This window comes from Gekko japonicus, unplaced genomic scaffold, assembly GCF_001447785.1.
Source record: "Gekko japonicus isolate JY-2015 unplaced genomic scaffold, Gekko_japonicus_V1.1 scaffold46, whole genome shotgun sequence".
NCBI lineage: Eukaryota > Metazoa > Chordata > Lepidosauria > Squamata > Gekkonidae > Gekko > Gekko japonicus.
Window position 1 is genome coordinate 514,642 of NW_015169173.1, and position 26,740 is coordinate 541,381.

Below are 26,740 nucleotides of genomic sequence, written 5' to 3' on the forward strand. Positions count from 1 at the left end.
CTGTCGGCACCTCATGAAATACATGAGAATCTCCTTGAAACAGGGAGATTTTGGCCCCATCAGTCGACGCCCTTGATAAAATCCTACAGGAAAGACTGCAGATTCCCTCCCTCAGAATGCAGATGGTTGACGTGATCCCTGGAAGTAAGTCTCTATCTCTTCTAGGGTCTTTCCTTTGGTTTCAGGTATGCAAAGTATAGTGAAGAGCACGTTGAGAAGGCAGGTAGCAGAGAACAGCCAGAACGTACCATAAGGGGTCAGGAGAACCTGGAACGGAAAGAGAAGCGGGGATCTTGAGCTAGTCGCCACTGAGGTGGTAAACCTGACTGGACTATGCCACTTGACAATGCAGCTATGCAGCTCAAATGTGCAAAAAGCCCTGCCATTAAAAAAGAAAGAAAAACCCCAGTTCCCTGCACTTAGAAAGCTAGCCCCTCAGGGAGAAGGCTGGGCTCTCTGACTTACTAGCTTTCTGTGAGCAAAGAATTTGTTTCGTATGGAGGAGCATTTAATCATGTAATCCACTTTCTCCCTTCATGACCACATTTCCTGTGTTTATAATCATTATAAATATGTCCATCACCGATTAGCCAATCTGTATTTAAGTCTATTAAATCTACATACATTAGCATATAACAACAAAAATGATAGTTCTAAAGAAAAAGTATACATTGTTTTGCTACTCTGCACATACATATCATGCCATGCTGGAAGAGGCATTCCGTCTTCTTTCTCACACAAAAGGGAATGCTTCTTCAGAGATGATGCTTGCCAACTTCAGAAATAACAACAACAACAACAACAACAATAATAATAATAATAATAATTATTATTATTATTAAAGTTTCTACCCCACCGTCCCAGCCAGAGCCAGCTCAGGGCGGCTTACATAAAATAGCCTAAGAATTACAATTAAAATTAGGCAACATCAGTTAATACAAGTAAACAGTGCTAAAACCATAAAACATAATAAAGTGCTAGTTTCAATGATTTGACAGCGGTGTTGTTACTTAGTTCTCTCATCTCGCAGTCAGCTCCTTGCACTTTATTAAGCACTTTATTAAAAATCTCTTTAAAAAAGTAAAAACCTGCTGCCTGACTAACTGAGGATGCCATGTACGTTGACCCCACCTTTCCCCCCAGTGGTTAAACCACACAGATGCATCACTTCCTTACCATGAAGTCATAGAATTCTTTGGTTACCAGAAATGCCATGAACCAGTTTGTTAAGACACAGGCACCACTGGCTGCCCCTCGTGCTCGGAGGGGGAATATTTCAGACATCACCAGCCACGGGATGGGGCCCCAGCCCAGGGCAAAACCTGAAGGTCGCAAAAGAGCAACACAGTCAACACAATGGAGAATCCCTGGATGAGCTTGTTTGGTATTCGGTGTGGTTGGCTGTAAACTCAGAAACTGACTTAGCAGCCATGACTGGGTGCTTTCATCATCTATCCTGAGCCAAACAAGACTTCTGTCCTCTACCGCCAGTAGAATCTTAGGAGGTGAGTAGCTCGTTCATTCAACTTCAAAGACGTTGAAAGAAGACTGGTCAACCCTAGTCCTTTTTTCCTACCCATCAGCCCTCCAAGTAAATAGCAGCAGTGTTCAGTGTTCAGGCAGCACTTCAAAAGGTTCTAAGACCTCCGCATTTACAGTTTTCTAATAATCTTTACAGCGATACCTTAAACTAAGTCAATATTATTATCTCCCAAATTGTCAATATAAATGTGGTATTACATAGTGGCTAAGACACAGATGTATGCATCAGGCAGTTACTGAATGACTCAGTAGTGGAGATTACTAGAGCAGTTGCAAAATTTTGGGGAGACATTCTTAAAGCCAAATCTACGCTGTTATAAATTCTTATATCATCATGTTCCTATGTTTTAACCTATGTATGGAGTTTTAATTTTATATATTGACCCTAAACGTTATGTTAAATTTACTATGCCAATAAAGGTCTTGTACTTGAATCAGGAAGTCTCTTGTACCACTGCACAATGAAGTTACAGGGCTCACAAGTCTTAATGATCCTCCAAACAAAGATAAGTAAATACATTCTCTGTCCATCAAAAGCTACCATGTCAGGAAGAAGACGAAGCAATTACTCCGTTCCCTGGCACACTGGTTTTTTGTGTGTATGATATTTGCTTTCTATGAAAGGGTGTTCAAATTACACCTCTCTCTGTTGTGAATCCACTAAGTCACCATGGGTTTGCCATTCTCTCGCAACTTCAGCCGTGCCTCCCCATCTGCAGAAATAATGTACCTTATAGGGACCTAGTGAGTATATAACTTTTGCAAAGCTTATGTAGCATGGTTGTGGTCATGTGCCGATTACATGGGTACTTCCCACCCCTGTGTCAGCAACCATGAGGAGAGGGGTTAAAACAAAAGGAGTGTGCATCACATAGAAGTTTGAAGGATACAGGAGCCAAAACAAATGGCTCAGTGCCGCTGCAAGGCCCGCACTGACCCATGATGAAGAGACCCAGACTCAACACTGCCAGCCAGGAGAGGTGGTGCTCTTCCTCCATGAGTGCAGGACTCAGCGAGTTGATGTGGGAGGAGTTGCCGGGACTTGGGGCTATGATTTTGAAGTAGATCCCAAACACTGCTGCACTGATGGCCATGATGATCCCTGGAAACACAAGAGAGTATCTCATCATATGTATTGGGAACCACATGGTCCAACCCTATATCACCCTTGTGGTCTTTTGCCTAGAGGATCAAGGTGAGCTTAGAAAAGCCTGCCTGCACTTCGAGGAGAGCCACTGGTACCCATCTGTGCAAGATGGCGTGAACAGGACTGAGGTGGGCGGGCACATAGGACCAGTGTTCCCGCTAAACTGAGTTAGTGTGAGCTAGCTCACAGTTTTTTAGCATCCAGCTCGCAGGATTCTGTCTTAGCTCAGGAAGGAGGGCTCCAGAGCAAACTAACTGATGCGGCGGCTAAACCGCTCGCTCACAACTTTAATGCCAGTAGCTCACAAAGTGGAATTTTTTCTCACAAGACTCCACAGCTTAGAGGGAGCCTTGCATAGGACAGGGCCTTTTCAGCCATGGCCCCTGGAATTTGCTATTCAAGGATGTCAGCTCACTTCCTTGCTCCTTGCTTTCTGGAGAATGGTCAAAACTATTTTATTCTAGAGAATCTCTGATGTGCTTTCTTCCTAACTCAGTATAACTTTAAATCTGGACTGTTGTCTGCATTTTATTGCTAATTACTGATTGCTATTGAAAGCCAGTGTTGTGCAGTGGTTAGACAGTCAGACGAGGATTTGGGAGACCCAGGTTTGAATCACCACTCTACCATGGAAGCTTGCTGGGTGACTTTGGGCTGGTCATTCTCTCTCAGCCTCACCTAACTTATGGGGTGTGCTGTGAGGATGAAATGGAGGAGACTCCTTCAGGAGAAACTCCTTCAGGAGAAAGGTGGGATATAAATGAAGTAAATAAATAATAAATACAGGTGAAGATTAGGGGGGCAGATAAAAGTTGGTTAGGGAGGGAAAGGTGAAGGTATGGGGGTTGCCAGGAGGAGGGAAAGAAGAAATACTGTGGAGAAGGGGATTCAGGAGAAAAATGAGGGAAGCAGGGAAAACTGAAGGCAAGGAGGCATATAAAGGTAGACTACCTGGTTGATGGAAAGAAGGAAGCAGGAAAAGAGGAGAGGCTACGGGGGCTTTCAGGGAAGGAAAAGAGGAAATAATGGGGGAAGGAAAAATGAGATGCACCATGTAAGTCCTTGCGGATCCCCCACTTGTTATATTCTATTCTCTTCCCTTTACTCCAGAAATCTTAGATTTCAGATTTTTCTGCAAACCTGGGGCTTTTCTCAGGTTCCTAGAAAGATCACTCTTGGCTGGCCATGGGTCCAGTCTCCAGATTTAAGTATCTACAGATGTGGCTATGTTGAGAATGAGATATACTGACGATGGGAAAGATCCTCCAGGTCTAAGGCTCCAAAAAGACACAGATGGTCGGCAACAGGCTTTTAGATGGAACAGTCCACTAACACAGCCCTTGGCACAGATCGAAAATGGACAGCTGTGAAGACTATTCTAAGTTTATGAGAGGTGATATCAGAGAGGTACAAAGCTCTGTTCTGTCTCCCTTTAATCAGGCCAAACCATTGGGAGATAGGAGGTGTGGATTTGCTATTTCAATTTGATGGCACCTATAATGGTCAATGTATTCAGTAAGCTGCCCTGGGTGCTAATTTAAGAAGAAGAAGATGAGATTGGATTTACACCCTGCCTTTCACCACCTGAAGGAGTCTCAGAGCTGCTTACAATCTCCTTTCCCTTCCCTTCCCCACAACAGACACCCTGTGAGGTAGGTGGGGCTGAGAGAGCTCTCTCAAGAACTGCTCTTGAGAGAACAGCTCTGAGAGAACTGTGACTGACCCAAGGTCACACCAGCAGCTGCACGTGGAGGAGTGGGGAATCAAACCTGGTTAATTAAAGAGGTGGGATAGAAATCCTCTAAATAAGCAAAATAAGCACAGCAAAAACAAAGGGGGGGCGCTAACAAAAACCTGGGCAACAAGGGGGCAGACAGAGAAGTTAAAAGGGTCCAGCGACAAGCCAGGCTGAGTGGCCCCGGAGGCACTACGACCTGGGGCTGCTGGGGCCACTCAGGCCAGATCTGGTCAGCGGAGCCAGTGAAGGGTGCCTGCTCTCTGGTTGCTGCTTCCAACGCCACCGTCAAATTGGCTACAGATGGCACAAGAGGTAGCCGGGGGTGAGCCAACACCCACTGTGGATGCTGCACTCCAGGTCTGACCTGACTGGACCCTGCAGAACCACTGGGGCTTGGCTCTGCTTGTCCCTGTCTGTCAGTAGACTCTCCAGGCCCACCAGGAGCCTTCCCTTTAAGTTCGCCACCAGTTCGAGTTTCCAGGGATAAAACTGGGGACTTTCTGCATGCAAAGCATACATTCTAGCACAGGGTCATGGTCCTTCACTGCAAGGGTCCGGCTCCGGGTCGGGAAATTCCTGGAGACTTTGGGAGTGGAACCTGGTGAGGGACCTCAGCCAGGTATCAGGCCATAGAGCCCACCCTGCAAGGAAGTAATTTTCTCCAGGGGAGCTGGGCTCTGAAGATCAGCTGTGATTCCGGGAGATCTCTAGGCCCCACCTGGAAGCTGGCAAACCTTTTCACTGCTCCCCAAAAGACCCAGAGTCCCACCCTTCGTCCTGGACAGGCTGCTCATTTGCAATACCTGACACAACCAGAAGGATTCTCCTTCCTGTTCTGTCGATGAAGAGAGCAGCCACTGCTGTGAAAAAGACTTGTATGGACCCCACGGCGACTGTCACAGCACTGCTGTTCTGAAAGCGTAAGAAACCCACAGATTTATTTCCTGAATCCATACACAGTTTTGTTGGGGGGGGGAGCCCTAGACAGCAGGGAGCAGTGGAATTTATATTCCCCCCCCCCCAAGCATTCTAAAGACATAACACTTTAGGAAAGTCAGGCTTTCAGTGGAACGCACTGCTGGGGAGAGGGTCTCCAGCACAAACGAAAGCTTCCTGTTTTAATGGCGACTGAGTCGCAGGGCAGGATCCAAAGCCAGACATCAATGCCACTGAAGCCAATAGGGCTGACTAGGAGGTAAAGAGTCGACGCTGAGCTATAGGAAAGTAGACGGACTGTGTGACTTGTCTATGGTCCGTTTTGCGGTGCTTTTGGGTTTTTTCCCTCTCTTTTTCTTTTTTAATGTGCCGTTTGAGTTCATCTTTCTTTCTTTCAGGATCGAGGACACCCAAGCCATCAGTCTCCTTAGTCGCCGGGGAACTGGACTAAAATACCGACCTCCAACAGGCCAGCGATAGAAGAGACGCAGGGAGACTTTCAAAGTGTTTCAAGGCACATCATGTCTAGTCTGATCCCCCAGTTGCTTTGTAAAGGTAAGGGAAGAAGGAAGAGACCAAATATCTGCTGGGAACAAGTTCCGAGTAAGAAAACCACAGGTGGGCAGACCAAGGGTCCATTTAGTCCAGCATCCTGTTTCCCAGAGTGGCCAGTCAAATGCTTCCTTGATTCCCAAGAGCAGGATCCCTCCCTCGCTGTAACTCGCAAGCAAATGGCATTCACAGATACACTATCTCTGAACATGGAGGTCCCATTTAAGCATCATGGGCCTAACAACATACATCACTCTATGGAGCTCAAATGCGCACGGAGCTGAGATGTGAACTGGAGGTATCGGGCCATGTCCACACAAAGACAGCCCCTCAAATGATGACCTGAGAGATTCCTAGCATTTCTTCTCAAGGGGTAGATTCAACTGAGAGAATGTGACTGGCTTAAGGTCAACCAAGAGGGGGTTGGACTCTAGAGCTCTCTCTAGTCTGATCAACCCCATTACCCTGTCGGGTGTTTGTACCTGAGGCCTCTGCTGTCCAGGAGAACCGAACACTCAGTATGTTGAATAAGGAACTCAAGATACTTCGGAATCTTCCTTCACAGTTAATGAGCGTCCTGTCAGATCTTCTTCGTGGTCTCTGTGCTTCACACCAATGGGATCTAGTGCACCTGCGCTGGATCTGCCGGTGCCTAGCAAGCTCTTCTAGAAGGATTTTCGTGCCTGGCCCAACTGAGCATGCCCAGGAGCCCCAGTGAGCATGCTCAGAAGGGCAGGCACGGACATCCCGCCAGTTCTTTCCTTTCCGCCGCGCTGAGCAGACCTGTCTTCGAGAGGTCTGGCCGGATCGCTGCCTTTTGATCACTTTTAGTGACTAGCTCTCCGTTTTCATGTTCAGGTTGATGGTTACACCTTATTTTCCCATCCTGTTACCAAACGTTTCCTGAAGGGTCTCCTACGTTTGTACCCTCCAGTCAAAGCTCCAGCACCTTTATGGGACCTTCCCCTGGTCTTGCGCCAGCTGACAAGACGGCCCTTCGAACCCCTCGCCACCTGTCAGCTGAAGCTCCTGGCATGGAAGACGGCCTTCCTCGTCGCCGTCACCTCGGCCAGGCGAGTCGGTGAACTCCTGGCTTTTCGGCAGGACTCGCCATACTTGTCCTTCCTCCCGGATGGCGTCCGCCTGGTGCCGGACATTTCATTTTTGCCCAAGGTGGTCTCTGAATTCCATCTGCAGTCTGAAGTCTTCCTCCCTGATTTTTACCCTGACCCAAAATCACCGGAAGACAGACTTATGCACACGCTAGACGTGAAGCGGGCCTTCCTCTTCTACCTGAATAGGACACGCCCCACGAGGCAAACCCCTAAGCTGTTTGTCTCATACGCTGCACCCCGTGTGGGCACTCCAATCACGGCCCAACGTCTGTCCAGGTGGATCGTAGGTCTCATAGAACTCTGTTACCTACTGGCGAAACGGCCCTTGCCAGGCCCCGTCCGGGCTCATTCCACCAGGGCTGTAGCCACATCCACTGCGTTCCTGAAGGGAGTACAGCTGCAAGACATTTGCAGAGCCGCAACCTGGGCCACGCCGACTACATTCATCAGGCACTACGCCCTAGACGTCCGCCAGTCCACCAGTGACAGTCTGGGACGTCAGGTTTTGGCCTCGGCTAAGCAGTAAACACCTGACAGCACCCGCCTCCAGGTAAACTACTGCTCGCTAATCTCCCATTGGTGTGAAGCACAGAGACCACGAAGAAGATAAACAGGTTGCTTAACAGTAACTTGTGATCTTCGAGTGGTCATCTGTGCATTCACACCACCTGCCCTCCTGCCCCGCTGCTGTCTTCTTCTACGTGATTTGTTAGGAGATTGATGCGCGGCGGTTGGTAGGAACTGGCGGGATGTCCGTGCCTGCCCTTCTGAGCATGCTCACTGGGGCTCCTGGGCATGCTCAGTTGGGCCAGGCATGAAAATCCTTCTAGAAGAGCTTGCTAGGCACCGGCAGATCCAGCGCAGGCGCACTAGATCCCATTGGTGTGAATGCACAGATGACCACTCGAAGATCACCAGTTACTGGTAAGCAACCTGTTTTTTTCATTAGCCTCACCTGCATTGACTGTGCGGCCCAGAGTGTTCTATTCACAGGTGGCAGAGGGAAGGAGGCTGCGTTAGACACTGTGAGGAAATAAAAAACTAATGACTGACCTTGAAGTTGGCCTCCTCAAAGATGGTTTCTGAATAAAACATGATGGCGTTGATCCCCGACACTTGCTGGAAGAACATCATGGTGATTCCAATCAGGAACGGCTTGTAGATGGCTGGATTCTTGAACTCTGCTATAGCCAGTTTCTGCTACAGAGACAAACACAAGGAGCATTAACAATGACCAGAGGTCATTTCGGGGGGGATCGCGGGGGATCGCAGTTCCCCTGGGTGAGGTGCGAGGGGGCGGGGCACACGACGAAGCCCCGCCCCTTGCTTCCGACCGCCCCACTTCCGGCCCTCATTCAGCCAGGAGGAGGCAGGAGAAGAGGGAGGGTAAGTTGCTTCCTCCCCGCCTCTCCCCACCCCTGCCTGCCTGGGGCCAGGGAGGGCATTGGTGGGGCTTCCTCGCACTCCCGCTGCCTTGCAGGTCCACCGCCGGGCCCCTGATGTCAGGGGGTGTGGCATATGCTAATGAGTTATGCTAATGAGTTCCCCTAGCTCTTTTTCTACGAAACTACCCCTGACAATGACAGTCATTTCAGAGATGAGAGGGACAAACAGCAAGATTCATAAACCGAGAAAAGGACTTTAAAAATGGAATGGAGGAAGAAAGGCCTATCGATGGCTATTAGCTATGACGGCTTAGGTGGAACCTCCATATTCAGAGGCAGTGTACTTCTGAATGACAGTTTCCTGGAGGGGGGGGCGCTGCAGGGGAGGGTGCTGGACTTGACGGTTCTTTGTTCTGAGCCAGCAGGGCTCTACTTACGTCCTACGGATACCAAGGAAAATACCAGGACGTTCTCTCCTTGGTTGGCAAGTGGAGCAGAAAAAACACGTGGCACCCCTCAGGGACAGGATTTGGCCGGGGGTCTCTAGGGGCTGGCACTCTAAGGAAATCCCATTAAGCAGCTCAGTGCTGAAGAGAAGGAAGGCCAGGGAACAGTCAGGGTCTGCCACACTGCTCTTGGTAGGGCAGCCTATGGCAGACAGAGAGTTCTACCGGCTGTTCTCCTCTGCCCTGCTAAGTCTCAGTCTGGGTCAGCTGCCTGGGCCGTGTCTTAAGAACATCAGAGAAGCCAATGTTGGATCAGGCCAATGGCCCATCCAGTCCAACATACTGCCAAACAGTGGCCAAAAATACCAGGTGCCATCAGGAAGTCCAGCAGTGGGGCCGGGACACTAGGAGCCCTCCCACTGCTGCCCCCCCCCCCAAGCACCAAGAAGACAGAGCATCACTTGCCCCAGACCGAGACTTCCTATCTATACCTTGTGGCTAATAGCCACTGATGGACCTCTGCTCCATGTGTTTATCCATTTCCCTCTTGAAGCCGTCCATGCTTGTAGCCGCCACCTCCTGTGGCAGTGAATTCCAAGTGTTAATCACTCTTTGGGTGAAGAAGTACTTCCTTTTATCCGTTCTAACCCGACCGCTCAGCCATTTCATGGAGTGCCCACGAGTTCTTGTATTGTGAGAAAGGGAGAAAAGTACTTCTTTCTCTACCTGCCCTATCCCATGCATAATTGTATAAACCTCGATCATGTTACCCCTCAGTCGTCGTTTCTCCAAGATAAAGAGCCTCAAGCACTTAAACCTTTCTTCATAGGGAAAGTGTTCCAACCCCTTTATCATTCTAGTTGCCCTTTTCTGCACTTTTCCCAATGCTATAATATCCTTTTGAGGTGTGGTGACCAGAACTGTACACAGTACTCCAAATGAGGACGCACCATCAATTTATACAGGGGCATTATGATACTGGCTGATTTGTTTTCAATTCCCTTCCGAATAATCCCCAGCACAGCATTGGCCTCTTTTATTGCAGCTGCACATGGTCTCAACATTTTCTTGTTTCTTCTTGTATGAACCCTCAACATCTCCTTCAGCCCGTACCCTCCGAACGCAGCGCATGGCCTGGGTACCTGCTCGTCAGTGTTTGCTTCGATCTCACTGCATTCCCACTCGTGGTCCACCAGGGGTCCCCGCAGAAACTGCAGAGCGGCAATGGCTTCAGAGCGCTTGTGCTGACGCAGCAAGAAACGAGGCGTCTCCGGCATGAAAGCCATGATCCCAAGCATGAAGCAGGGTGGGACGGATCCCAGAACTGCTAGCCAGCGCCACTTGAGCCCCGTGCCTGAGAGGGAAACATAGAAAGATCAGGACTTCTTAGGCCAGATCCACTGGCAACGTCCTGTTCATGGGGACTGCTGATAAGAACCTGTGCTCTCCCCAGGGAACGGCATTTCCAAGCCTTCGTCATGTGTCATTCCAGCAAATGCATGTTGCATTGGGCGCACTGGTGAACAAAATCCCAGAGCTTAGGGTTGCCAAACTCCAGGTGGGGGGCTGGAGCTCTCCTGAAATTACAACTGATCTCCAGACTACATAAATTGCTTGTCATTTATTGATGTGAAACCTTTATTCCACTTCTCTTGGAGAAAATGTCTGCTTTGGAAGGTGGACTGCATGATATTACACCCTACCAAGGTCCTTCCCTCCCTAATCCCCGCCCTCCCCAGGCTCCTCCCTGAAATCTCCAGGTATTTCCAAACCTGGAGTTGGCAACTCTATCAGAGCAACACATGAAGCGTGGGACCTCATAGATCAGACTCTCATGCACTGTTAGAAATACACGCATTTATACTTATGTAAATAAAACACCGCAGGAGCTGCGGTGGCTCAAGTGGTTAAGACGCTGAACTGCATGCTGTGGAAGGTCGGTAGTTCAGCAGTTCGAGACCTGAGTGTCACATGACGGAGTGAGCTCCCGTCTCTAGTTCCAGCTCCTCCCAACCTAGCAGTTCGAAAGCAAGAAATTGCAAGTAGATAAATAGGTACCGCTTTGGTGGGAAGGTAACAGCGTTCCGTGCGCCTTGGTGTTTAGTCATGCCGGCCACATGACCACGGAAACGTCTTCGGACAGCGCTGGCTCTTCGGCTTGGAAACGGAGATGAGCACCGCAACCCTAGAGTCGGACTCGACTGGCTTTCGAGCAAGGGAACCTTTACTTTTAAATAAAACTTCAACAGGTGCCAGTCAACAGACTCCTCCACCTTCCACTCATGTCTAAACAAGTGGCTCAGACAATGTGAAAACGTCCATAGTGGATCTCCGGTCTGACCATTTCAAAACCTGTGCTCATAAACAGGCTAGATCAGTTCTAAAACAAAGAATATTAGACGTTGAGCAACAGATGGATGTGAGTAGGATTAGGAGCCCTGTATTTGATGTAACTACACTTAACAAGATAGTTGTGAGATCTTACATCAAATATCTTGATATCAGCAATCATAGAAGAATTTTTACCCATAATGGAGGCCAGATATACTAGATCATTGAGGAAAAGTTGTATATGTGGGATGGGACCTGATGAAACATTGGAACATGTAATTTTCGATTGTCTCATATATCATAATATCAGGGAAGTTTTGATCAAGCCGATAGTTAACTCCTTCCCAGGTCGTAATAGAAGGACACTTTTGTCAATTATGCTGGCAGGAGATAATTAAAAGCTGACTAGGATGGTTGCCAAATTTGGTTGGTTGGCATACCAAACTAGGAAAGAGATAAAGTTCAGATAGACTAAACCTAACCTTTGATCATAATTTTGATTCTATTATACCTGTATTTTAAAGTCTTTAGATCCTTATTTATAATTTTAGATGCCATTGTATTTTATAATTTTACTGCTCCCTTAACTGTATTTACTTGTCTTCTATTATACTGGTCTATGACTGTAATAAACTTGATACCCTTGGGACTCTTGCAGATCCCCACCCCCCTCCTAGACGGTGCTGGGTTAATACCAATAATCATGCCCAACAAATGTGCCTGTGTGAGTTCACATTCTGCCTCCCCCCCCCCCCCCTCCCACATTCCGCCCCCACTTTTCCAAAACTTGGGGTACAAGCCTCCCAAACAAATATACTTATAATTCCAGCAGAGCATCATTGTGGAATTCATCACCAATGGAAAATGGAAGACAATGTACATTGTATCTCATAAGAGGGGGGCCTGCACAGCTTGCAAGGGGAGGGGAATTCCACCCCACTCCGACCCCATTTCCCACCTTTTGCTCAATTTCCCTTCCCTACTGGCTCTGCTTCCTTACTACACACTCTTGGCTCGCCATCTTCAAGCTTGCTCACTCCTCTCCCCCGCCCACGACTGTTCTGTTTCACAGAAGATGTCCACCGAAGTCGCAAGAGACTGTCTCATCATATTTCAGCAGTCCTGTTGCCTAGGCAATCCAAAATGGCTGCTGAGATCTCACGAGAGAGGCCCGAGACATCTCAGCACAAACTGTTTTATGTGTATTTTCTCTTTCCCCCCCACCCCTCCATTTTTGCCTACCCCCACCCCAGGTCTGCAGAAGCAACTCCCCAGTCCTTATGAGGCCCCACTGTGCCCCTGTATGCTGGGAATCAGGTCTGGAATGAGTCATATTCTTCACTACATAATGCTCCCAGAGACAGTTTGAAAGCAATCCTTGGTAACTGTTTGATAATTGATGGTGGCAAACCTGGCCTCGTGCTCCGTGAACTGGATAAATGCATTTTCTCGTAGGGTTCCTCTGATTGCCTTGGAAGCTTACGCTATGGATATGGCCAGTCAGTCACTAGTCCTTGCCAAGGAGGCCATTTAATATAATTATTACAGTGGAGTACATCCAAGTGCAGTTTGATCCAAATACGGTCTCACTGAAGAAATTACCCACCTAGGAATACACGGTCACAAACTATCAATACGATGGCACTCTCTAGTAAAAAGAACAAATTGTGTGCACGTGTGTGTGCGGCCAGCCACCGACTCTCATCCAGAGCAGGTGTAGAATTAACATAAGCCCAGAGCACGGTCCACAGTACCTGCCACATAAGCTCCCAGGATGCCTATCACCACCATCAGCTGAACGCACGATCCCAGCATTCCTCGAACTTTGGAGTGAGCCACTTCAGAAATATATATCTGGAAAGTGCAAGCAGGAAGAGGGTTATGACAAGTGATATCGAGGAAAGTCAAAAAGCAAAAAACAAAAGAGCCGGCAACTCTTCCATCAGGTCTCGGGACTGAAATGGTAGGCGTCTCTCTTCTATCACTGCCTCATGATCGGGGCCGTGTGGACTCCATGCTGACTTTTTGCAAGGATGAAGTTCAAGGAGGAGGAGGAGGAGGAGGAGGAGATTGGATTTATACCCCGCCCTTCACTACCCAAAAGAGTCGCAGAGCGGCTTACAATCTCCTTCCCTTCCCCTCCCCACAACAGACACCCTGTGAGATAGGTGGGGCTGAGAGAGCTCTGAGAGAACTGCTCTTGAGAACAGCTCTGACAGAGCTGTGACTGACCCAAGGTCACCCAGCAGCTGCATGTGGTGGAGTGGGGAATCAAACCCGGTTCTCCTGGATTAGAGACCACACTCCTAACCACTGCACCAAACTGTACAGGGTGTTGAGGCCATCTCCAGGTGAAGGAGCGAAGACTAAAATGCTCTGCTTGTTCATTGGCTCCCCCAAAATGAGCAGGATTTATTTCCACACATGCCTGGATCACTAAGTTGGGTTGTGACTCGCAGTGTTCCCTCTAAGCTCAGTTAGTGTGAGCTAGCTCACAGTATTTTAGTCTCCAGCTCACACATTTTTGACTTAGCTCAGGAAGGATGGCTCCAGAGTAAACTAATTTCTGCAGTAGCCAAATCACTCGCTCACAACTTTAATGCCAGTAGCTCACAAAGTAGAATTTTTGCTCACAAGACTCCACAGCTTAGAGGGAGCATTGGTTGTGAGGGCAGTCCATCCCCTCCTGATTATAAAGACACCTGCATCCCAGCCAGAGGGGTTACACAGCGGAGCGGCTCATTCGGCCAGTGCTGCCCTGTCGATCCTGTTAGTAGCTATCAGCGCAGGGACCACCACTGGCCCCCTATGGCTCATTGCTGTTTCCTGGCCCACAAGCCTTGGATTCTCCTAGAGAAATGCCAAAGCTCAGCAGCAGAGAACTTAGTTGCATTTTTAGTAGAACTTTGTATATTCTGCCTTTCCCCACGGCTTCCGCGCAGAAGGTATCAGGTTGTTAGAGCAGGACAATACAAAGCCAGATGGATCAGTGCAGCTGCTGCCAGGTTCGGTTCCTCCCGTCTCCACTTAAAAGCGATCTTGAGGAGCAGGAGCTGGGGAAGACCTTCCTCTGCCCGGCTCCTTGGAGAGCCACTGCCAGTCAGGATTGACAATGCTGAGCCAGATGGACCAGTAATTTGACTTGGTACAAGGCAGCGTTGTAGGTTTGTAAGGCTCTTTTTGGAAAACTGGGATTCTGGAAAAGGATGTTTATGATTTTATTTATTTTCTATTGGCTATTTATAGTCTGTCTTTCATGCAGAGGGTCGAGGTGGATTACAAAGTGTAAATCAAGTACAATCGACAGGATGGAGCATCCAGTGAGCAATACAATGGGGTCGGGGTTGGATTATGGCCAACGGAAGCACTGAGCCCAGCCCAACAATGGTGCCCCCGGGCCCTTCCCTTGCTTAGCTGACAAGGCATTAAGACTCAAGAAGTGCTGAAGGTGAAATAAGAGATTAAACATTCAGTTTTCTTCCAGACCAGACCCCACAGCTATATTAAATATAAACTTTTAAAAAATATTTAACACTAAATGGCAGTAAGCAATATAAGCAAATTATTTACTTATAACTAGGGCGACAGAAAAAATGCAAAGTTTCAATGCTTTTTAATGCATTTTGAATAAAACTGTTATAAGGGGGAAAATGCAATACAAAAACGTATTGCTTTAATCACCCTCCCAAAGATTATAAGGCAAAATATGATCTGATACGATCTCTACTGAAATTGCAGGATCTTGAGAGCATACTTTTGAACATCCTCTTTCTACAGTAATCAATGTTGGTGGAAAATGTTTAAATATATATATATTCTAATGGAGAAATATCATTATTTGTATGAAACAAAACATCTTTTATCCCATTGCTTTCTAGCCTGGAAGATATATAGCATTTCAATATACGTAGATCAAAAGATGCAAAATAATGCTTATTGTTGCCTACTTATAACTTTTTCCTCTCCTACTTTTTAAAATTGCAGCCTTTGATCAAGACTTCAAAGCTAATCTGGTGTAGCAAACTTGCTTCTAAATTTAGCAGAGAAAAGGTATCCAGCCTCTCTTGTCACATAGCTGCCCCCCCTCTGGTTCCACTGCCCATCATTTCTTATGAATAGCCATTAACAAAAGGAATGACTGAGAAAAATATTTCATCTTCAAGGTGCCCCCCCTCCCTTGGTGCCCAAAGGACATGTTTACTTTGCTTAATGGTTAATCCAGGGCTGAATAGGGTTTGGACTACAGATGCCAGAAAGCAAACAGTAGTCTCAAACAGAGTGGAAACAAAGCATGTGCTTTTAAACATGATTATGTTAAGTGGTGTAGAAACTACTTAGTCTGAAGCATACTTAGTGTTAAGTAGCAAAATAGTAGTGTAGGTCACAGTCTCTATCCCTTTACCAATGCAACTTTCTGACCATTTCATTATAGTACAGTCCTATTGACCCGTCCAAAAAGTCCTCCTGAATAATTCTGTTTTGTATAGTTCGCGGAAACTCAGGACAGTGGGAGCCCCTCCTAACTTTCTCAGGGAGGCCGTCCCATAAGGTGGGGGGGGGGCACAGGTGGCTGTTGGTCTTGCCCATGTGCAGGATGGTACCTGCAGAAGGCCCTGCGGGGATGAGCGAAGTTGGTGTGGCGGTGCATATGGGGAGAGGTGGTCCCACAGATTCTCAAGCCCAAAGCCACAATGGGCTTTTGAACAAGAGCATTTCCCAGAGATGGGGTTTTTATCCTGAGCATTCAAAGCTCATGCATTCACAAATGTGACCATGATAATCCTTAAAACAATCCTTTAAATTAAACTGGGATTATTACTCCCATTTTGCTAAAGGATGCAGGGCGGTCGTCAATGTTCCCTCTAAGATGTGGAGTCTTGTGAGCAAAAATTCTACTTTGTGAGCTACTGGCACTAAAGTTGTGAGTGAGCAATTTGGCTGCTGCATAAATTAGTTTGCTTTGGAGCCGTCCTTCCTGAGCTAAGAGGAAAATGTGTGAGCCAGAGGCTAAAAAACTGTGAGCTAGCTCACAGTAACTCAGCTTAGAGGGAACACTGGCGGTCATGATGCTGGGGAATGAGTTTAGGCTACAATCCTAAAGACGTTTTCCTGGGAGTAAGCCCCACTAAATAAAACCGGACTTACCTCTGAGTAGACCTGTTTAGGATTGCCCCCTTAGGGTCTTGTCTCAGGCAGGCTGACGCCATGGCTGAGGTGAGATTTAATATGGGAAGCTGCTTTATACCACATTAGGCCACTGGTCCATCTGGCCACGTATGGCCCCCTCTGACTGCTGGCAGCTCTCGAGCGTCTTGGGCAGAGAGTGGTCTAGGGGACCAGCTCTGCTACCTGAGAGCCCCTTAAGTAGAGGAACAGGGGGGGGGGGCTGAACCTGGGGCCTTCTGCCTCTAAAAAACTTGCTCTGTGAGTGGTACTGTAGAGAAAATAACAGTCTGATGCACACAATTTTGGTCACATATCACGTCATTCATGGAAATCTGGTTTCTGGTACTAGAATACATGACAAACCATATGATACTCCCAAAGAATTATAATGTTAAGGACTACATGATTCTATAAAACTGCAAGTTTATAGTTTAATGGCTGTTGTAGAGCTCATATAGTAATATGAGAAACATTACCAAGAAATGGAAAGAAAGTAGATTTGATTTATTGAATTGTTATTGCTATTATGTTATTATTATTATTGTCACAGTTGTATGTTAATTTTATTATACACTGTGTATTAAGTTTCAAAAATTAAAAATTAAATTAAAAAATAAAAACGTGCTCTGCCACTTAGCTGTCATCCATCTTGCTCTCTTTTGACTGGCTCTCCAACGTCTCAGGCAGAGAGAGGTCTTTGCAAACATCTGCTGCCTTTTAATTGAAGACACCATGGGTTGAACATGGGACATTTTATGTGCTAAGCATGTGCTCTACCACCAAGCCCTGGCCCCTCTCAACTGTCTGGAGAGGCAGAAAGCAAAGTTCTCTCTTTTCCCCTGCCTATATAAAACTGAAGTTAACATTACTGTTTCAGTAGAAGACCGCTATTTTTATCCAGCGTGGGTGTGAGAAAGAACAAGTGCGTGTTTTCTCTTACCGGAACCACCAAGGATGTGACGCCACTGGCCAAGCCATTCAGGATCCGGCCGACGTAAAGCATCCAGATGTTCTGGGCAGCAATGATGATTGTGAAGCCAACAACATATGGGAGCGTGCAAACCATCAGGCTCAGCTTCCTGCCAATTTTATCTACCACGTAACCTCCCAGAATTCCGCCAGCTGCAGCACCCAGAGTCACTACAGACTGCATAACACATATAAGAGGAAAACATGAGTGAAAACACGACGTCGGACTCCTAGTGGGGGAATCTGCTTTTAAGCTCCTTGGGGGCAGGGACCTGACTTTGCTGACGCTGGATTGCCACGTACCTGATGTTCATTTCCAGTTCTTCAAAAGGCTAGTCTTGCATAGTGGTTAGAGTGCTGAATGAGAAGCTGGGAGATTCAGACTCAAATCCCTACTCCCCTTGACAGACATGGGGAGATGTCTGGCCTGTCACACTCCCTCAGCCTGACCTTCCTCACAGGGTTGTTGTAGTGATTAAATGGAGGAGGAAGGAGAGTTGTCTACACCGCCCTGAGCTCCTTAGAGCAAGGGCAACAGAAAAATGTACTAGATAGATTTTTTTCATAACAACAACAGACAGTGGGGCTGGAGGAAACCAAACTCTGAATGCCCAAAAGAGGCCAACCTTGGTGGTAGTTGGAAGTGCCATCAAGTTGCAGATGACTTATGGAGACCCCGCAGGCAAGAGACAGACAGAGGTGGCTTGCCATTGCCTGCCTCTGTGTCGTGACCCTGGGCTTGCTTGGTGTATCTTCCGCTGCAGAACTGCTGTCCCTTGCACATCCTTCAAAGCTGCCCTCCAAATCCACCTTCTCCACGAATGCTGGGGCAGGATCCCCTCAGTTCTCCCCTCCTTCTGCAACTAAGGCCAAATTTAAACAGGATGCTAGTGGAGCAAAATAATCCTCCTACAGGCCTCTGCAGACATACAGTGTCTTGTCTGAACCGGGCTGCTACCCAAGCAAACCAGCCACGTGCACTCAACTAGCACACCAGTGCAACCCCTGCCCGAGATACAAACCTCTAGCACATGAAATAAGAATAGCGGAAGAAACTCCTGGGTCAGTAGCCGGTTGCTTACCCCAGGAGAACAGATCCACGGGATCCAACTGACAGTTATCAGGACAATTTGTTTTTTTTTTGTTTTTTCTTCTGGAGAAAAGGGCCCATCTCTCGTCTCTGATCAATTGGTTGCTTTTGTTCATCCCCCAAGAGACTTACCCCAAACCAAGATGCTTGGTTGTCATCAAGTCTTAAAGCTGGATTGGCGCTTTGCTTCAAGGCTGGGATGGTTGGAGAGCTGTAACCGAGGACGAATCCGAAACTTAGTGGTCCCAACACGGCGGCAAACGTGGCCAGGTAGAGATTCCTGTTCTGGACTCTGCTGCAAGAGAAGCAGAAGTGAGTCGAAGAGAAGAGGCCTCCTCCGCAAAGCTGAGCAGAGCACAGCACCCAGGATGGAGCCACTGTTTACAGTGTAGAACTGGAGAGTCCCGGGTTCCAATTCCCATGAAGGTTACCATGTAACTTTGGACCAGCCACTCTCTCAAACTATCCTACCTCACAGGGTTGTTGTGAGGATAAAATGGAGGAGGGGGTAGCCATGTAGGCTGTCCTGAACTCCTTGGAGGAAGGCCAGGGATAAAAACATAACAGACAGTAACAGAAGTTTACATTTCAAATCTTATTTTAAGACCACTGTAGATGGATCCATTCAGTCTCCCTCCCCCCCGCCCCCCCAGTCTGAAACTCCTCAGAGGTTGCAAACACGAAATACACACATCCATTTTATTTATTCAAGCCATTTACTAGCTTCTTCACTGCCCATTAGGACATTAGGACAATAGAATTGGCAAAACAAGCATTACTAAGCATCCACACATCCATGTGGAATCTGTGCTTAAAAACAGGGCACCGATGCCCCACCAGAAATCTTAGTTACCTGGTGGCTTCTGAGATGTTTAAGACACCTCCAAGGTTGCTGGGTTTTTTTACCTCCACAAACCTGCTTTTAAAAAATACAAGACTGGATCTCTGGAAAATTAATTTTGCACCAAATACCAGAATTTCCACACACACACATGGCATGCTGATGCAATCCCAAATCAATTCCCCCCCCCCCCCCCAACCATCTGCAATAGCAAACATCCACAGTGTGTTTATGGATGTGGAGATGTGTTGCCCTTACTTTGGAGTCTGGCCCCCCACATATCTGGAACTAGGAGCAGGCTTTCCTGTTCCTCTTTATCAGGCATGTTTGGAATTGCTGCACTTCTCTTTCCAGAGTTAACCACTGTTAAGCTGAGACACAAGAAGCCTCGTTTGTGGACACAAGGAAAGGAGGAGACCTCGAAGCCAAAGGCCCACCAGAAACACTTCAGTAAACCCCAGCTGAGTCGAATCTCAGCAAGGGAGAGGGGATCAGATAGTGCAGAAAATCATTCTAGCTGTCACTTGATGAAATTGCCCTCGAAGGAGAAATTTGAAACATGCTGGGCCTTAAGTATGGGTCCATTTGAGCTCTCCTGGTTTCCCCCAAGTAACCATCTGAGTTTGCAGTTATCAACAAGGAACCCAGCTTCAGAGAGTAAGTTGACATCAGGTCTTTCATTGTCTACCTGTTATTTTACTGAAACCCCCATGGGCCATCAATATGTTCTCAAATTTACGAAGCATGTTTGCTTAGAATTTCTTGGCATAAGAACATAAGAGACGCCAATGTTGGATCAGCCCAAAGGCCCATCCAGTCCAACACTCTGTGTCATACAGTGGCCAGAAATACCAGGTGCCATCAGGAGGTCCACCAGTGGGGCCAGGACATTAGAAGCCCTCCCACTGTTGACCCCCCCCCAAGCACCAAGAAGACAGAGCATCCCTTGCCCCAGAGCCCCTATCTATACCTTGTGGCTAATAGCCACTGATGGACCTCTGCTCCTAGGCATAGTTAATCCACATCTTCCCCAAGGTTGCCAGCTCCACTCTGGCCTACTCCTGGAGATTTGGGAGCATTGCTCGGGGAGAAGGGGTAGTTTGGGGGGGGGGGAAGGGGAGCTTAGTGGAGATGTGGTTTCTATGGTCCAGCCTCCAAAGCTGCCATTTCCTCCAAGGGAACCGATCTCTGAAGTCTGGAAAGCAGCTGTAATTGCACGAGAAGTTCAAGACCCAACAGGAGGTTGGTAGCCCTAGCCTCTGCACCCTTGCCGAAAATCTGGCTGAGAGCCAGCATAGTGCAGTGGTGAAGAGAAGCTGGAGAACCGGGTTTCATTCCCCACTCCTCCTCCACATGAAGCCTGTTGTGTGACCTTGGGCCATTCACGGTTCTCTCAGAACTCTCTCCGCCTCCCCTCTCCTCACAAGGTGCCTCTTGTGGGGAGAGGAAGAGAAGAAGACTGTAAGCTGCTTTGAGACTCCTTAAGGTAGAGAAAGGCAGGGTATTAAAAACCTCTTCTTCATCTTCAATGCCTTGCTAGATCATACGAACTAGTCCAGCATCCTTTGCAAGAATCTCAGCAACCAGCAGGCACTGGGTGGACCACTAGAAACTGTATAGTGGTGTGCCTGTAGACCACAGTCTATCTTCTGCCAATCCTCTACTTTAGGGGATAGCGAGAATTGTCCTGCTGGATCAGACTAGTTAAGTTTAGGGCTCTGTCAAACAGCAACCAACCAAATGCCTCTAGCCCCTACCAAGCAAGGAATATGCTCTTTAATCTCTACATGAAACCACTGAGTGAGGTTACCCGGAGCATGTACTCTCTTGGGACTGGATCTTGCGTTCATCTGTGTTCCGCAATATCATGTAGCACACCTCCATTTTGGAATGCTGGGGCATCTGCCCACCCCCTTGTACGAATTCCTCCCTTACGTTTGTACTTTTCTATGTATATAAGAATGTGTGTGTGTGTGTGTTAAGTGCCATCAAACTGCTATTGACTTATGGTGACATTATGAATTAATGTCCTCCAAAAAGTCCTATCGTTCTCAGCCTTGCTCTGGTCTTGCAAACTGAGGGCCGCGGCTTCCTTGACTATGTCAATCCATCTCATGCTGGGTCTTCCTCTTCTCCTGCTGCCTTCAGCTTTTCTCAGCATGACCGTCTTCTCAAAATATGACTGAAGTACGATAGCCTCAGGTTAGGCATTTTAGCTTCTAGGCAGAGTTGAGGCTTCATTTGATCTAGAACCCACTCCTTTGTCTTTTGGGCGGTCCACAATGTCCAGAAAACTCTCCTCCAACACCACATGTCAAATGCATGTGTGCATTTAAATAAAACATGTCTGTCAATTGAATAGAGTCCATGCTTCTGAAGAAGAGGGCTCTGGCTCACAAAAACACAGGTCACAATACATCTGTAAGTCTTTGAACTGCCGCAAGAGTCTTTGTTACTCTTTTTTTTGGGGGGGGGCTTCAAGTTGCAGCTGACTTACAGGGACCCCTTATCGGGTTTTCAAGGCAAGAGATGAACAGAGGTGGTTTTGCCATCGCCTGCCTCTGCACAGCAACCCTGGACGGCCTTGGTGGCCTCCCATCCAAGGACTAACCAAAGGCTGACTCTGCTAAGCTTCTGAGAACTGACAAGGTCAGACCAGCCTAGGCGAACCAGATTAGGGCGATAATTAAATGTCATCCAGTCACAGCCGACTCATGGTGACCTCTCATGGGGTTTTCAAGGGGAAAAAATGAGCAGAGGAGCTGTGCCACTGCCTTCCTCTGCATAGCGACTGCAATCTTCCTTGGTAGTCTCCCATCCAAGTACCGGCCGGGGCTGACCCTGCTTAGATTTAAAGCTCTGACAAAGCTCAGGTTAGTCTGGGCTATTCAGGCTGCTGCATTCATTGCAAGGGGGAAGAAGGAGGAGGAGGAGGAGATTGGATTTATACCATGCCCTTCACTACTGGAAGGAGTCTCAGAGCCAGGGGTCATTTCCTGCAGGAGCGCACAAGAACGGAGCTCCGGCAGTAAAGAGCCCAGGGGGCGGGCACATGCAACAAGCCCCACCCCCTGCTCCCAGCAGCCCTCAGTCAGAGCAAGAAGCAGCCAGGTAAGCTGAAGAGCCCCCCCCGGCCCCCTGGTCAAAAACAGTCCAGTGCCACCTTTAAGACCAAGTTTTATTCAGGTACAAGTTCTCCCTCCTCTGCGAGGACAGATCTGCATGTCCCCCCCCCCCCCAATAGCTAGCAATCCAAAACAGTCCAATGGAACCTGAGCGGTGGGTGTTGCCTTCTGATACACTTCCGATGATGTCAGGGGGTGTGGCATATACAAATAAGTTATGCTAATGAGTTATGCTGATGAGCTCCTGCACCTCTTTTTCTACAAAATGACCCCTGCTCAGAGCAGCTTACAATCCCTTTCCCTTCCCCTCCCCACAACAGACACCCTGTGAGGTAGGTGGGGCTGAGAGAGCTCTCTCGAGAACTGCCCTTGAGAGAACAGCTTTGAAAGAACTTATGACTGACCCAAGGTCACACCGGTAGCTGCATGTGGAGGAGTGGGGAGTCAAACCCGGTTCGTCCAGATTAGAGTCCACACACTCCTAACCACTACATCAAACTGGCTAAAACAGCTCTGGAATATTTGCCGATTAAAAGCTATTTCAGTTAAACATGTAAAAGGAAAAACACTCTCTTAGCGTGATTGGATTATTTACCCTGATGGTTAAGCTAGTGATTCAGAGCCTGGTAAACACGGGCTTTAGATCATCTGACCTCAGTAGCAATATGCAAACTGCTGATCTAGCTTGATGTCAGAGGAGCAGCAGGGGTGACTGGCAACAAAGCCTTAGGTAACTTTGCACCTCTTGATCCCTTTTCAGTTATGTGGGTTGCAAAATCCAATCTTCTTCCCAGCAGACAGGGCTTAGCTAGAATGACTGCATTTGGGCCACATTCCAGAAACAGTTCTAACAAATTTGGCATTTTAAAATTAAAAACAAACAGTAGGGGGCAACATGGAGAAGGCCGAATACAGTGAAGTCTTATTTGCACAGTGAAGTCTTATTTGCACAAGATTTAAGTCCATTCCCTGTCTCAGGATTTCACACGCACAGATAGATAGGAGCACTGCTGCCAAATACTTATCAAAAATTTTGTTGCAACAACCGTCTGTAAGCAGAGGTGGCAAAAGTGACAGAGCCTTGGGAATGAGCTCACAGAAGCCTGTAAGCTTTTGCTCAAATTAATCTGCTAACCATTAGGTTCCACAACACTCTGGGTTCTGTTTGGGAACAGAATAACATGGCTGTGGCAAGCCCTTATGGAATTTGTCCCAGGAGTATGAAGAGCACAGACCACGAGTAGGTAAAGTGCATCAGGGATGGACTTGAATCTGCAAATAGCATACCTGATGATCAAAACAAGGGAGGGAATGCACCCTTTCCTGCTTTGCTAAGATTACTGGGGCAGATCAGCCTCCTTCTGGGATGTGAAAATAAATCATGCTTTCGTCAGCACAGAAATTCATAATACGTGTGCCAGGGCATTGTATTGTCCTAAAATAAATTAACTGAAGTCTCCAGGCAGCCCAAAGCATCCACCTAAGAAGAGCCTGGTTTGCTGTATCTCTGCATGAGTTACTACTCTTTCCTTATCACATTCCAATCTTCCTCTTCTAGAGTGTTACAGAGCTACACCCACCAGTAGGAGAACATCGCTTAAAACAGGCACATGGAAACCAAAATTCTATTTGACTGTTTTAAAGCAATGCATTAACCACTAAATCATGAGGCCGTGTGAAGAATGACAAGTCTCTTCAATGATCATTCTGTACGGGTACTGGTCCTCCGACAGAAGACAAGTCAGAAGTTGATTTATTCCAGGTCTTAGTGAATGCCTTGTATTCGAGCCAATGACCACTCAATGTTGTCTTTTGAGAAGTTTATTTCAGATCACTCTAGTTACTCTTGAACAGATTAAGTAAACCAGAATCATAACTACGTAGAAAACACTAGCGTATGTAACTGTAATTACAAATTTTAAAATCATACATGACATCCCTTTTCCAACCTAACTGGCATTTAAAGATAAAATGCAATTTCTAAAATTCTTGCCAAGCCTTTTCAGAAATGATACGATAGTCTCACTGCAACCCAGATTTGAGAGATTCGGGGGGGTTAGGGTGTAGCTTTCTTATATAGACACAATTGCTTGAGCCTCACATGACTTTCTTAACCATTTAATTAGTTTTCTCCAATGGCATGATCTTAGACAACTCTGAGCGTTCTAAAGAATAACTGTTGCAAACTTTGTTCCATTTGCTCTGGGATTTATTCTGGCCATAAAGTCATTGATTCATAAATTATCTTTCTCAAGGCTGAGGGTTTGCTGGAACAGTGGGAAAAAATGCATGTTTGCAGATGCACACAAGAACCTAGAAGCAAACTCTCAGACCTAATGCATCACAACGTCCTAAAACAATGATCTAAAACTAAAACCAGGAGGCTGATTAATGCGGCAGCTTCAATCATCCACCAGAGCAGCTCACTCTCAGAGGAGCCTTTCCTTCACTTTCCCACATAAATCTGCTATGGGCAGCTACCTTTTTCTAACTGGGAGGTGCCCAGATCAGTGACTTATACAGATATATGCAGTTAAGGTTTCTTTGGAGGTGCACAATACTCACTCTAAAATTAAAACCTTGACAGCTGTTTTCTGAATTAAAACTGGAGGCACTTCTCAGCTATTTGAAGTCAAAGAGATGCTGACTTCGAACATTTGCCTTTCTAGGATCAGGCAGGATAAACAATGCTCAGAACAACTGGGAATGCGTAATCCTCTTTCAACCGTATACACCAGTGGAAAATGCATCCGGCTTCCAGAAACTCGGGCAGAAATACCTGAGATAAACATCCAGCGGTGAGGCTCCCTGGATCCCTGCAGGCTCATGCCTGGTGCCCAAAAGAGGGCTGGATTCCTCAGAAGGCATCGCTGGAGTTGTCAGGAAAGGAGTGTTGCAGCACTGCCTGCGCTGTCGTCAATGGGCCAGCCTGATCCTTAGCCCTGAGTCATAAAAAGAAAAGGGAAGAGATAGGAAGCAACTCCAGGCAGAAGTGAAAGCAAGTCTTGTGACCTCAGAAGATTTAAGCTTTGCCATGTTATTCTTGACTTCGCCTCTCCACATCACAAGGGTCCTCTGTGCTTCAATTAGTGCTAGGGGCAAAACCGGGTAACTGCTGACTGCTGCAATTTCAAATGTTTTGCTATCTCTGTTGGGGCAGCCTGAGATATTTCAGCACCAAACGTCTCCGGTTGCTGTTGCTGTTCAGTCGCACAGTCGAGTCTGACTCTTTGCGACCCCCATGGACCACATCGCGCCAGGCCTTTTTCTACTACAGTGCAATCTTTTTGTGGGAGTAACACACTGCATAGACATGAGTAGGATTCTGAGCAGACCTATTTAGGATTGCACTGTTAATTAGGGCAGCAGTAAACCTATGTATATTTACCAGGGAGTAACCCCACTTCTGAGTAAACAAGTTCAGACATCACATGACACTACGGCACATTTTAACACTGAACCAGGATTTGCTCACAGATGATCACTCAAATCCTGATTTGCCTTGGCAAATGCTGGTTTCATTGCTTTTTCTTTGTAGCCTCCACCCGAAAGGGTTGCCAGGTCTCCCCCCCCCCCCAGTCTCTGGCAGGGGATGGGGGGGGGAAAAGGGCTGTCAGATCCAGGTTGGGAAACTCCTGGAGATTTGGGGTTGGAGCCTGGGGAGGACAGGGACCTCAGTGGGGTACAATACCTTAGAGTCCACCCTCCAAAGCATTCATTTTCTCCAGAGGAACTGATCTCTGTAATCTGAAGATGAGCTGTAATTCCAGGGGATCCCCAGGTCCCACCTGGAGGCTGGCACCCCTGAGGGTACCACTCAGGAGCAAGGCAGGATGTCTGTGCTTACATCTCTTGAAGCCACAGTTCAGACTGAATTTAATAAACCAACTTAGTGGAGTATTCCACATTCAGTAGTCAGTTAACCACTATTTGTTTCATTAAACTATAGCTTTATGTGATGTCCAAACTGAGCCTAAGTCTGCATAATACATCCTCATACCTTCCAATATTTCACAGGTGGAAAATACAGCTTTGTGTTCTTGGAACTCCCCCCCCCCACCCTTTTGGGTTTTTTGCACTTCACGGATTCCCCTCTTCCCATAAACACACTATTAGGTGCTGCCAGCAGCTGGTTTTCTGCAGCCCAAATGCTGTGCAGCAGCCTGTCCTACAGCAGATTCTCTATCAACATTTAAAAAGAGACCTTTATAGCTTCAGTGTGAAAAACAGCAGGTTGAAAGCTACATGGTGCCTTATTGTCTATGCACATGAATGTGCAGTAGGACCAAGACACCTCTAGCTCCTCCAGAGACTTAATTTCTTGGGACTGAGAAGCACCAGACCTCTAGCACACAAT

The 26,740-nt window shown here is 47.3% G+C and overlaps 1 protein-coding gene across 1 annotated transcript; it reads right to left on the bottom strand.

The window, feature by feature from the left end:
* Positions 1–25,309, bottom strand: SLC2A8 (solute carrier family 2 (facilitated glucose transporter), member 8). The gene is made up of 10 exons (XM_015415876.1): positions 25,163–25,309; positions 18,550–18,712; positions 17,299–17,505; positions 12,947–13,046; positions 10,004–10,215; positions 8,084–8,230; positions 5,231–5,339; positions 2,480–2,644; positions 1,177–1,322; positions 1–267 (listed from the first exon to the last, which is right to left on the bottom strand). The coding sequence occupies exons 1-10, from the start codon at positions 25,249–25,251 to the stop codon at positions 112–114; spliced, it is 1,494 nt and encodes a 497-aa protein (XP_015271362.1). The 5' UTR covers positions 25,252–25,309; the 3' UTR covers positions 1–111.
* Positions 25,310–26,740: the final 1,431 nt, after the last annotated feature.